At 40.4% G+C, this 13,152-nt stretch overlaps 1 protein-coding gene across 4 annotated transcripts in view; it reads right to left on the reverse strand.

Annotated features, from left to right (window-relative positions):
• Positions 1-13,152, reverse strand: part of znf385a (zinc finger protein 385A) — a 96,746-nt gene that overhangs the window by 14,369 nt on the left and 69,225 nt on the right. For 3 of the 4 annotated variants that reach the window (XM_016673677.1, XM_007556614.2, XM_016673678.1), the window contains exons 3-4: positions 8,211-8,321; positions 426-600 (exon numbers count right to left, since the gene is read on the reverse strand). In XM_016673677.1, coding sequence (XP_016529163.1) covers positions 426-600; positions 8,211-8,321 — 286 coding nt within the window. Of the gene's footprint in view, positions 1-425; positions 601-8,210; positions 8,322-12,517; positions 12,987-13,152 lie in introns of those variants that run through there. The other variant, XM_007556615.2, reaches the window with a different exon arrangement.

The raw sequence follows: 13,152 nt of genomic DNA on the forward strand, positions 1-13,152 counted from the left end.
TGTGGTTGGAATGTGACAAAAGGTGAGAAAAGCATCCTAGTGGTGTGAATCCAGGCAGCTGTATATTTATAATAATTTGTTGGCTCGACTCTCACGCTCAGTGTGATTTACTGAAACTGGTATTAGCTGTGAATCAGAAAAATATTTTTAACTGTATAATAATCTGTTAGCAGGCTTCGTGAGGTGGAGTTTCTGCAGCCAAATGCAACCACACAAAGAACTTTCTTTTTGTTTGTTTTTTTTTTTTCCTCAGAGCAAGTTACTGCAAAGCCACAGCGATTAAAATAATTTGTTATTCCAGCATATTTCCCATCATGTATAACATGAACACTAATCCCCGAATACATTCCTGTGTGGAACAAGTTGACTATGTTTGCAATTAGAGGATCACACACAGGCTCTTTCTACATCTTCTGCTCTCTCACCTGCTTTGCCAGGATCACAATCCTGGGAAATGCCAGGGGCTCCAGGTGGAGACGGGGATGAGGTCTGGGTCAGGGCGTGAGGCTTGTCCCCCTCCTGGGGGCGACTCTTGGACGTTTCAATGCCTTTGACTCTCCTGGCATGGCGGTTCCCCTTGTAATGGGCCTCCGCCTGGCTCTGAGAGACGACAAGGAATGCAAGTTTGTATGTTGAAAGAATACACCACCACCAACAACAAGTTGAGTAAAGGTAGGATTAGATCCTCTGTCATGCCTGCTGGTGAAACCATGGCCGTACGCTAGTATGTTAACTAATCTATTTAGAAGTCAATAGGCAGACAGGAGGCTTCAGGAGGAGGTAGACTAAAGGACCATAAGATAAAATGATGCAATGACACGTTGATTATACGTAAATACGGATAGAATTTAACACCACAACGTTTTGATGAATGGGTATGAATTTTTAATTTGAACATAAAACATAGAACAGCAGAGTTTTATTTATTTAACCTAAATGAGGTAAAAAGAGATCGTCGGCTTCACAATGGTGTTTTTCTAGAAGAGAATGAGAACATTTGAATGCTGCGTCATTTAGAGTTCATTAGTGTAACAGCAAGAGGTGTAAGGTCTCTCACTGTTAGAGGAGGAGGTGTAGTAGAAAGCTCAAAGGCACTGATCTGTTTCTAATCAGTTTTAACACCTGGAACCAGTCTTGATGGAAGTGTTTTGGTAATTTGAAAAAGTAATGTGCACCTGCACTGCCACCACCATAACTGAAAAAAGCAACTGTCGTTTTTCTTTTTGTTTTGTTTTGTATTTTTTCAATGTGAAAAAAAACATTTTAGGAAATTATCCTGTCATATTATTTCTGCAATATTTCTATTATATTCTGTTATACACATATGTATATTGCTTGCAACTGACTTGAATAGCTTTGTAGAGCCAGAAGAATGGGGAAGAATGTTACTTGCTGGAGACAGCTGAAGTTTTATATTTGTTCGCATTTGAAAAGTTAAAAAGTTATAGTTGCCGCTACTTCTGTGGGGATTACGTCAGACAACAGCGCCAAGTTCAGTGTTTCTGTCACTGCTGTGCAGAAACGCTCAAAGGCACGACACATTAGCACCTCTCTGAGCCCGTCAGAAACAAACAGAACTTTGAAATGGTAAGGTGTCTGTTGGCAGACAGACAGAGATCTGTGGACATACTGCGTAAAGATTGCTGCAATAATTTACAGATGTTCTAGCACACATGTTGAGCAGCCCGTATGTAGTAAAGCAGACCTGATATTTCAAAGATGAAAGGATCAGGATCAGTGTGCTGCGCAGACAGACAGGTCCAGAGAAAGCATGACTCAAAGTGTGATGAGAGGATCTGCGCTGCTTATGATGAAACGGCTCACCATGTTGCAGTTAGTTCCCTAAAACGCAGGCCGGTGAGTTCGCAGCTGGAGCGTTTGTTTAATGTTAGATTCTGATGGATTGAGAGAGGACTGATGATAATTTCAACAGGAAAAGATGCGTGTCAGTCAGAGCGGAGCTAGAGCTCTGATGTCAGAGCTGAAGACTGCTGAAAAGAAGAAGGGAAAAAAAAGTACAATTGAATAAGTGACAAAAACAACAGATTCAGAGAGAGAGGCCATGAGGTTGGAATGCAAACTCAATAACAGCGAGGTTTAGTTTTACCAGTATGGGGAGCAGAATTCCCAGCCGGCAGCGACTACACAGGAGAGTTTGTGTTTCATACAGTTGTTGAAAGGACGGAAAGAAGGAACACTTCATTAAAGACCTCAGTATACAGTATGAAATGTAAACATATCAACTGTACGTTTTATTTAATTTGTTCTGGACGTTTTCTTTGGCAAGAATGCCACTGAGTAATGTCCAACAGCAGACATGGTGGCAGATGTTTTTATTAAACCTGCCACATAGTTTAAGACGTATTTGGAATGCAAACAACAAAGGACTTGCTGTAGCGGACGAGATTGTACCGAGTAGTACTTACACAGAGAAAGAAAACATGCTGGCCAGGGAAAATGTGCTTCATCTCTGGCTCTTTAAGCGGTATTGTTATTGTTAGGTTTTCTTGCAACCATCTAGATGCACTTTATGAACCAAGCCAATAAACAAGAGCTTTTTCTTACTGTAAGAGCTACTTACTTTTTCAGGTTGGGCGACTTGTTTAATGAATGAAAGAAAATAAGATATTAATTTAACTACCTCTTGATCGATCTTTGTTTTGCTGTGGTGTGCAGGTAGCCATCACATGTTTGTCTATGATGGGGTTTATAATTACTCCTAGCACAGAACCTGCCTGGATGCACTTTGATTAGAGATTATAACATATTTGAAACCCTCAGTAGTTACTTTAAAGTTTTGGGGGGTTAAATTTTGTCGGACTTCACTTTACAGATGATTTGAATTGCTATGTTTTAGAATCATATCCCACCTATTGATCATTCTTAAATTTACTATTTTTCTATTTCTGGTATACATTTACACAAGATTTAGGATTGAGATTATGCATATTTTTACCATCCTTCCAGTAGTATAATTTGTGAGATCAGACACTGATGTTGGATGAGAAGACCTGGTTTACTCTTTATGCTCCAATTAATCTCAAAAGTTGTATGAGCTTAAGATCTGGGCTGAATTCATTCAATCAGTGACTCAGTGTTTTTGTCAAAATAGTGTAAATCTTTCCACATTCACTACCTTTTATGCTCAAACCTGAAATTGGTTTTAGTGACAAAAGGATGAAGGACCTGACAAAGGAAAACAAAATAAATATCATCGTCACAATATTAAACAATAATTTCGCAATGTCATGTTATCTTAATATACTTCAACCGTAAATCCCGGCTTGAAAAAAATGGCACATAGATCATTTCCAGAAGCTAGTAAAGATGATCTCTTGATGACAGACTACGTAGCAGCTAATGTGTTTGTTCACAGAGTCAATTGTCCGGAGATTACACAGACATTAAGACCGTCTGTCTCTAGCCACAGTGTTACTATACAGAGGTATGTGAGTCAGGAACAACATGCTGGGTGGGATGCGGTTTATGTGCAGAGAGATGTCACCTAAAGCCTAAATATACAACATGGTGACAGTAAAACAAAACAGAAATCACCTCAGAAGGCGCACAAACTACAACACGTAGTCTAATAACGCACAAGTCAAATGTGTGTAAACCTATTTGCTGTGTCTTACTCCGTACTTATCTTATTCAGTGAAAAGCACAAACAGGCTCCTCGCTGATATATTTGGTGCTTATGTATTTGGTTCTGCATTTGACTCCCCCAAGTACGTTAAGCGAACTGATTCGCCATTAAGGAAGCTGGTCCGACCAGTTAATTTTCCCTGAGAGCCCAACAATGTCTGTATTGATTCAGGAGGCTGGATTACTTATAGTTGCCAGGGAGGGATTTGGTCTCGATGAGGAGCTGACAGCTGCGATGAGCGCTGAAAGGCTTAGACACTTTGACTGACACTTAGGACATCAAGCAGATAACAGGCTCAAGTGTGGAGATAGCCTGGCTTGGTAAAAGCAGGCAGGGGGTGATGAGTAATGTTACCAAGTCTGGTTGTTTATGTTAGCTTCATGTGCTACAGCATCTCAGACAGGAACTGTCAGGATGAACCTTAAAGGGATAGGCCACAAGTTCTGTTAAAAGTTTATAACCAGTTAATTAAAATTTCATGCTCTTGGAGCGGTTTTGCAACAAAATGGTGAGGAAATACTGACTGCTGTTTCTAAAACAAAAGGTTCAACAAAGTATCAGCTGAAAGGTTATGCTTTTTTAATTATTTAACGTTTTTCCTCAATTGATTTGAACAAGGTGCACGTCACGTTACAGGTGGGGAAAGACCTGCACACCTGCAATCTTAAGAGGTGAAATAACTGCTTTTTATGTTTTGACCAAATCTCCTCCAAAATCCTAAAATTGCCCTTCTGAGCCTCTGCAGCACTGTTTTGAGGAACACATGTTTCCTGTAAATTCAGATTTTAACTATTCCCTGTCAAAATGAACATGCTGAAGCACTCTGGCAAAGCTCACGGATTAAGGTGGAAAAAGTTATGGAGGCTGGAAAGAAAGAAGTGATGACTCAGAGGAAAAAGTGGATATAGGGAGATAGGGAAGTTTACAAATGCCATCTTATCCTCTCCTATCAGCTGCAAGAGATCCAAGTGTCATATAATGCAGAAACAGTGTATAGAAATTTAACTCCACTCTTGCATAGAACTTTACTAAAATGGAAATCAAATAACAGAAAAAATGTATCCCGGATATGTGAATGCTGCTGCTCATTATAATAAAGTCTAAACAACAGGATTATCTGGAGATGATGAAGTATGGCTACTGAGCTTGGGACAAGACAAAGACGGGGAAAATGATTGGAAACGTTGAAGAAATGAGAAAAGAAGACACGCAGTGAGGAGACAAGGACAAATATAAAAGATGTACATCAGCCCGTTTCTGCTGCAGCGACTGTGACGTCAGCCAATGCAGCTCCACAGAGACTGTGATGTCACTATTGCAGCATGCCACCAAGGTTATTCTGCATTACCCAGCATTTAGCACCTCACACCACCACACAGCGCTCACACAACAGGGAGCAAACCCCCCACTCTCCCCTCCCATCTCCTTCTCCTGTCCTTCTCCTCCAAGTCCCCTCTCTCCACCAGTTTCCCAAGATGCAAAGCTGCTGTCGGAGCTAGATGCTAATGCATGCCCTTGACAAATGCATCTTATAATAAGTAGTGGCAGGCAATTTTAGGGTTTTCCACACTGTAAATAATGCAGTGTGGAGAGAGGGAGGAAAACAGAAAGACGGGGCGAAGGTCGCTCAAACAGGAAGCGAAAAACAGGAAGAGTGGAGAGAAGAGCTAATGGCAGGTGGGGGGTGAGGGAGTCGCGGGGTCGTGTAGAGGCAAAATGTGTTCTGAAATTGAAAGTTCAGGTTTACTGTAACATTTGGCTCTTTACAGAAGCAAAACATTTTGAGCAGAGAGCTGATCTTTTTCAATAAGGTTTGTTTTTCTCCAGCTTAGAGAGAAAACAAATCATCGCAGTAACAAAGTGTTAGTTTGCAGATGAATCGCAGTTTGTCCTCTCATCCTTGGTCACGCTTGAAATGATCGTGTGAGGGAGGAGTCGGTGCATTCCTGCACAACATGCTCTTAAAATTGAGCCAGACTGACACCTACAATTAACAAGCGCTCAAAACTACTCACCATTTTTGTTTTAGTCTACAAAAAGTTTGAATCCTAATGATGATAGCTCTGCATTAAAGTTTGCTCATCTCTAAATCTAGTGGACTGTTCATCTTTTGAAGTCAGTTTTGAAAGATTAGAAACATAATTATTTTCATCAGGTCATTGAAATTCAAGATGGCAGAAATGGTCCTCCCACCATACCTAATAACTTTGAAGAAACCACTAGCATTCTTTATATAATTCAATACCACAGTCAGTTTTTCAATTAATTTTAAATTATGACTTGCTGGCTAACATTTCACCCTTATAACAAAACCACTCTCGCATTCTATGCATGTGATCCACAAAAGTCCCAGTTGGCGTTTGCCTTCAGAACAGAGAATGGACAATGAACACAAATTAAGATGGTCTGAAGTGTCTACTCTTGTTTTTATCTCACATTATGTTCTACAGTGAAGTTCACTTGTATTCCGTATAGCTACAGAAAACCCCCTAGGCTATGTGTTGAGAACCCTGCTACGTCTCCAGATGTTACATAAATGAAAATTGAGTGGAAGTGGGTCAGAAAGTGAACCAATTTGGACAGGACTGATTTTAAAGAGCCAATCATAAATCATGTAGGAATCAATCACATTTCATTGTAGTTTCTTGTAAAGATCTCTTAAGCATTATGACATGAGAACTCAAAAATAAAATTATTAAAGACATGAACAGAAGGGAGTATGATTTCCATCGTTTCTTGTGTAAGTTTCTGCTGCCTGATTAGTAAGTTGGATTATACCAACTTTAAAGCAGTCACACTTGTGAGTTTTGCAGCTGCGTTAATGCCTCTTCTTTACAGATTTATATCCATAGCAACATCTACCATAACTTCTAAACTAAAGGGCCCCCAGCACGTGATCTCCAGCAAGCAGGTCTCAAAGTATTTCTTACGTAAACATGTCTGACTGCTTCCTGTTGCCTGTGAGGAAACAAGAGAAGTCTACAAAGGGAAGATTACAGCCCTGCTGCTGCCTAACCACACTGAAACCATGATTGTAGATGTGCAGTGTATATATAGCAGCGGTCCACTCCTAAATGTTATGTACTGTGCACGGCTGGACAGCAGGGTCCTCAATTCTCCCCGACAGAATCAGTAGAATCACACCTAAATTATACAGTGTGAACATGATATTTTTGCACCGATGTTGTCATGTTTCCATCCTCATTATCCACATGACAAAAATAAAAAATAAAAAAGCAGATGGTTTAGCATCACTATTCATGCCACACCTCTAGTTTTGGCTTCATTCATCAGTTGGCAGTCACATATGCAGGTTGGTGATGGGGGTGTGAGGTCTGTAATGTTTATGTGAACTGTCCCCGACATGTTTTAGAGCTCAGTCAAACTTCCTGCTGTTTATGCCGTCGTGCTTTAAGCCGCAGTGATTGGTGCTTCTGCTAACTCCATGCCGTCTTGAAATAAATTCCAGCGAGGTCAAGTGAGCCAAAACATTGACCAGAGAAATGCACAACATCCTCTGCTCCACTGTCTGCTATGTGGGTCGGCGTAATGAGACAGAGAGCAGTCCAGCATATCCCAATGGGAGACATGTGGAGAAAACAATACTCTATAGCGCGAACGTAAAAGGTGCAAATTCTTTCACAACGCAATATGAGACGTGTTGCAGTGTGTCATAACTGATTTTCCAAACATTAAGCTCCATTTGGTAGGCTGTAGAACCGCAACAGTAACTCAAATTCATCATGTTCTCTGTGATTTGGATGGTCAGGTAATTTGTCTCATTCCTAAATGCTGTTTATTACTATTTAACAGTTTAATATTCTGTTAAGTGAGGTAAGTGCCTGGCTTGATTAAGACTGCACTAAAACATTTCACAAATATTTTAAAAATAGTAAGATTCTTTCTACAGGTAAGCCCATAATTACTCATACCATTAACGTGCTTGCAGATTTAGATTTAAAATGAATATTTTAAGATTACTAACATGCTCCTTCTGACTGGAAGTAATATTAAAGTTTTGCAGCAGTTTTCCCAGAATACTGACCTGAATCTAATAATCTGTAGAGTGAGCTAGATATTAGGGTGATGGCAAGGAAGTATGAAATACTTGTAGTTCATCACTAAAGACATAAAAATTATAGTGGAAACGAGTAAAAAAAAACTGGGTTTTACTAATGTAACACAGTGAAGATTGTTCCATTGCTTATGGAATAGTGCAAAAATATTTATTGACATACAATTTTTTTAAATAAAATAGTGATAACTCCTGACAGATGCCTGTCTCATTACTTATTAGAGACAGATGTCTTTGTTGAAAGAAGGTCCTTTTACATCTAAATGTGCCAAAGGTAAGAAAAAATGAAGGCTTAATTGTATATTTTATGTTTTATTTACCTAATTAAGCAAACCAGATAAGGACCGTGAATTTTCATAGTAATTTGTAAAAGTGTACACCCTCCGTAATCTTACGATTTGTAAAAAGCATTTACATTTTTTCAGAACCATTTATGTCACGTGGGATACATGCAGAAGGCTTCTATGATGTTCTCTTGTGTTCCTCTACCTCTGAGTTGAAGCGGATCTGACAGACGTTGCAGGAGATGACCGGCCGCTTGGTCTTGACCAGCGGCACTCCGAAGGTGTGGTTTATCACAGCCTTCTGCACGGGGTCCATCTGGGACAGGAGAAGACAAAAACAAGTGGGGGGGGGAGAGAGAGGAAAAAATATGTCAGCTGTAATTAAATCTTCCAGGTGTGAATTCCTAAAGTTCAAGAGCCACAAGTCAGTAGGTCAGCCTTCCATCATCATGTGAAAGATGAATGTGACCTGTGACCTCTGCCTCTAACGGTTGAAGTAGGTATGGTGAAGAAAAGCCAGAACTTGCCATGTCAAAACACCGAGCTGGAATGGTGTGGAAGTGGAAGAAATTACTATGTTATATAGTAATTCAGGTGGGTGGAATGTTTTAGCAGCACTTGATGTAAGCTGAATATATATCTATACATAAAGAGAAATTAGTAAAACGCACGATGTGAGGAAAGAGTTTTCTACTTTTGCCTATTGCTTTTCGTGCATTTTATTTGACTATTAAATCAATCATTAATCCCTTTCATAATTAACCGATTCTACTCTTAAACCTGTTCACATTTTCTCTCTCAACACAAATCTCCACATATTTAATTAGAAATTGATGCGACAGACCAACACAAAGCTGAATTGCGGTTGCCTTTTTTTTTCCAGTGGCTTTTTCTTTCCACTCCTCCAAAACAACCATTAAGTGCACAAAAAACAGCTGTTAGAGTTTCCGCAGTTGTCGGATTTAAAACTCCTCCGTCAGTTTAATACCAGACCTGTCTGCTTTGTTCCTGGGTCATCACGATCCTGTTACTTTAACGTTCTCTGACAACTCTGTTGCCTTCACAGAAGCGGCTGTAGTGAAACTAAGTTATGCAAAGGTCTATTTTCTCATTAAGTTTGAAGGGCGGTTGGATGCCCATGATTTCATTTGGGCATTTTAGAATAAAAGGGGGCTGAATACAAATGCCTCACTTTTCAGATTTATGTATTTTTTGTTCATAAATAAGTGACGCATTTATTTTAGTTACTAAAACTCTGGAAGTTGAAAAAAACAAACAGTTTTCAGGGTATGAGAACTTTTGCTAGGCGATACGACCGCTGGCAAAGACTATAACACACGCAGACACAAGACTGTTTACAACATCTTTCCTGTGTTTTCATCCAGCCCGTTGCTACAGCCCAAACCCATGCATCATGACCCACATTCAGAAACACATTGTCCCTGCAGTAATTATTTCAGCTGGGATGCCAGTCATCTGTTTGGTGCTAAGAGCGTTGTATAAATTTAACTAACTAGCTTAGCAGCACCTTCAACGTGTCAGCGTTTAAGCTGTCCTAAATAAATCTGTCCCCGACACTAACGACCCTGCCTCCATTGATCTAAAAGGGGAGCCATTCCAATTGTTTATCTGTGTTTGAAGCTGAATTTATCCAGCAATCATTGTTAGCATTAGTCTGGATTTCCACCCCAGACAACTGTCTGGAGCAAGCCCGCAGCTGAAGCGAGTGACATTATGAGAAGAAGTGTCTGGGTTTATAAAAACAAGAAAAATAAACTGCACTCTGTGGTGTGAAGAACTGAACTGCTTTGATGTTTGGTGTTTTAATGAGTATTAGGTCATAAGATAATGAATGTTCCATCAATGTTCCAAGTCTGATGGAAATCAGCTGTGTTGGAGATGCTGATAAATACCAAATAACTCGGCTTGTCATTAAATTATTTTTATTTATTTATTTATTTATTTATTTTATTTATTTATTTATTTATTTATTTTCAAAAAAAGCTTACATTTCACTCTTATCTTACATACAAATGACCCAACAATTGTGGGAGTCACATTGAGTGAAATCAGTCAAATAAATTTTCTAAAGAGTTAAATTGAAACAAGATTTCCCTTGGAGCTTTTCACTTCCAACTCCTTAAAATGAATAGTTATGTGAAAAGGGTAGGAACAGACCAACACATGCTCCTTCTGGAGGACAGAATGAGTGACAGAGAGGGGGAGGAAGATTAATTGGAACAGATTGGAAAAATAAACTGAAGAAAAACTGGGAATAAGTCCCAGACAAACAAAGATACAAAGAGAGAGAGAGGCCTGGTCCGGACATCCTCACATCACGCATTCTTATCTCATTTGGCTTTCTCGGGCGAGTTCCATGACTCCCTCTTGTTCTCTCCACAGAAACAGACAAAAGCAAGCTCCGCTCTATGCGGGCCGTAAATTCAGATGCTGATACTTCCTTGTTCTAGTGCTCAGGGTTCCCAAACCTTTTACACAATTAAATCACATTAAAATCACAAACATCTATGGATATTTTGTTAAGATTTGTATGCGCAGCCACCACGTAGCACTGCACAATTGTCAAGTGCAATAAAAAAACAACATAATTTGCAAACTTTTTCACATGTACGAGTCTAAAAGTGTTTTGTATTTAGCCTCTCCGAGTCCATGTGAGAAGAAAAGTGTAGACAATGACATCTTTGTCTATTTTCAGCTCAATCTCAACATGGAATAAAAGAGAGCATTTATCAACAGACATTTTCAAATTCTCATTTACATTTGTGTCTGAACTTTGACTGGGCCACTTACATGCCTGAACATTTTTTAGCTAAGCCATTACATTGTAGCGTTGGGTGTATATTTAGGCTTGTTGTCCTGCAGGATGGAGAACCCCTGAGTCAGTCTCAACTCCTTTACAGCCTCCAGGAGGTTCTTTCCTGTGACTTTGAGTTGTTCAACTGATCCCAGCTCTGAGTAGCTCGTTTCCCTTTTTAAGCAACAGCATCCCCACATCATGATGTGGCCGCTTGACCATGCATGTGACTGAAGGTGATGTTTGTTCTTCACAAACTTTGCTTTCATCTAATCAGAGCAGCTTCTTCCACATGTTTACTGTGTCCTCTACATGATTTGTGGCAAACTGGAAGCAGGACTACAGTTTTCTTCTCGTCACTCTGACTGTATAGCTAAAGCTTGTCGTGTCCACAGCTTCTCCTACCTGAGCTGTGGCTATCTGCAGCTCCTCCAGAGCCACCATGGGCCTCTTCGGTGCTTCTCTTATAAACGGCGTTCTTGCCTGATCTGTCAGTTTAGCTGCGGGCCTGTCATATGAGTAGATGATGATGAGTTATGTCATCATCTTTCTGTTTGAAATTATGGATCAAGCAGTGACATCATTTTCCATGTTTTAGACATTTTCACGGTTTTCTCCCTGACCTGTCAGTTGTGTTTCCTGTGTCTTCACGATTCTGCTTGTTCTCTAATGTTTTTCTAACAAACCTCTGATGATTCCACACCTCTGACGAATTTACACTGAGATTAATTTACACACAGATGGCTTGTAAAAAGCAAACAATACATTTCCCTACCACTTCACACAAATACCAGAGTCAATATGTAGAGAAAACTGTCAACTGTGCAAACAGTTGACAGTTGGAAAAGAAAAATGGCATCACCCTGTTAGACAATGCACTTGTAAGCCGCATACCGACATCAGTCTGCAACCCGGAAGTCGTCATCTGACTCATTATTTTCGTGCCTGAGCAGAGTTGAACATGAGGCTGAGCAGGCGCGGTCTCCGTCTCGCATGAATCATCAGGTTTCTCCCCGGCTCGCTCAGCCCGGCTCTCTGGGTGTGGGTCACCTCCGATCCATCAACTCTATTCAGCTGTTAAAAACACAGCTGCCAGCGCGCCTGTTTGGAAGGCGGCTTGCGTCTTTTCTCACCCAAAGAGCCCTCCAAGAAAAGCATGTTCTCATGAAGTAGGAGCAGAACACAACGACGACACTGCGGAGGGGTTTTCCAAAACCCCCACTTGCAACACAATTATGAGACATTTTGGAAGTAGTATTTCTGGAATCTGATAGAAGTTAATAAATTACACATGTTTTTGACCAGTTCGTAAAAACCCAGCCAGATGTGGATAAGCCACAAAAACCACCAGTTTTAGGACATCAACAACCCCACATGACTCAAACAGCTTTAGCAACAATAAATCATCTTCTAATTCGGCGCAAAAACATAAAACTCATAAACCTTTTACACTTTAGTGTGAATTTTGTTGTCATCTTCTCTAACTTCCTCGCACATTTTCTCAAGTCAGACAAAAACAAAAACAAAGGAATTAGCTTTCTTCAGTGAAAAACGCACTATTTACTATCACAAGACCCATTTTGGCAGCGAGGGAAACATGCAGCTTTTGAAGCATTTGCTCTGACACTTTGCACTGATCCAAAACATCCGAGCACAGTTGGGTGAAAGTTTGAAAGAAAAGGATATTTGGTACTCACCCTCTTCTCCTCTGTGTCTTTGGAGGTTTGAAGCTGCATTATTCCTCCTGTGTTTGCACTGCTCTCTGAGGTGAGTGCTTGAGTCTCAGCATGGGTGAGACAGAAAGTGTGTGGTGCACCTTCTTCACTCATTCAGCCTGCTGGTAGTGAGTCAATGCCCGGCGCCGACAAACTCTCAGAAAACAAGGCTTAATGCCTAGTGATGCATTCCCAGCTCTGACCTTTCCTGTTTTTTTGTTGTTTTTTTTGTTTTGTTTTGGGGTTTTTTACAACATCTCTGTTTTCCTTCAAGGTGCTGCACCAGAAATCCTTCTCTTCAACACATGTCCTATCAAGTGCCTGGGTCTGTTGTTCAGCCTCCTCCTCCTGTACAACTCAAATACTTCTCTCGGAGACACGCTCCAGTGTATTTTCTTCTGCTTCCCAGTTTTCTCCTCCCCTTCTGTCTCTGCATCTCCCACTCGCTCTCCTTCCCTTCATGCATTCTTCATCCAGCCAAATGCTCGGATTAAGTTTCTAACTGTCCCTTTGCCTCACCCCTGGCCCCCTCCGCCCTCCACCTTAGGTTCACATCACAGACATCTTTTTTTTTTTTTTTGCTGATCCCCTAATTCTGGCGTAATAAAAAACAGTGT

This window comes from Poecilia formosa, unplaced genomic scaffold, assembly GCF_000485575.1.
Source record: "Poecilia formosa unplaced genomic scaffold, Poecilia_formosa-5.1.2 Scaffold80, whole genome shotgun sequence".
NCBI classification, from domain to species: domain Eukaryota; kingdom Metazoa; phylum Chordata; class Actinopteri; order Cyprinodontiformes; family Poeciliidae; genus Poecilia; species Poecilia formosa.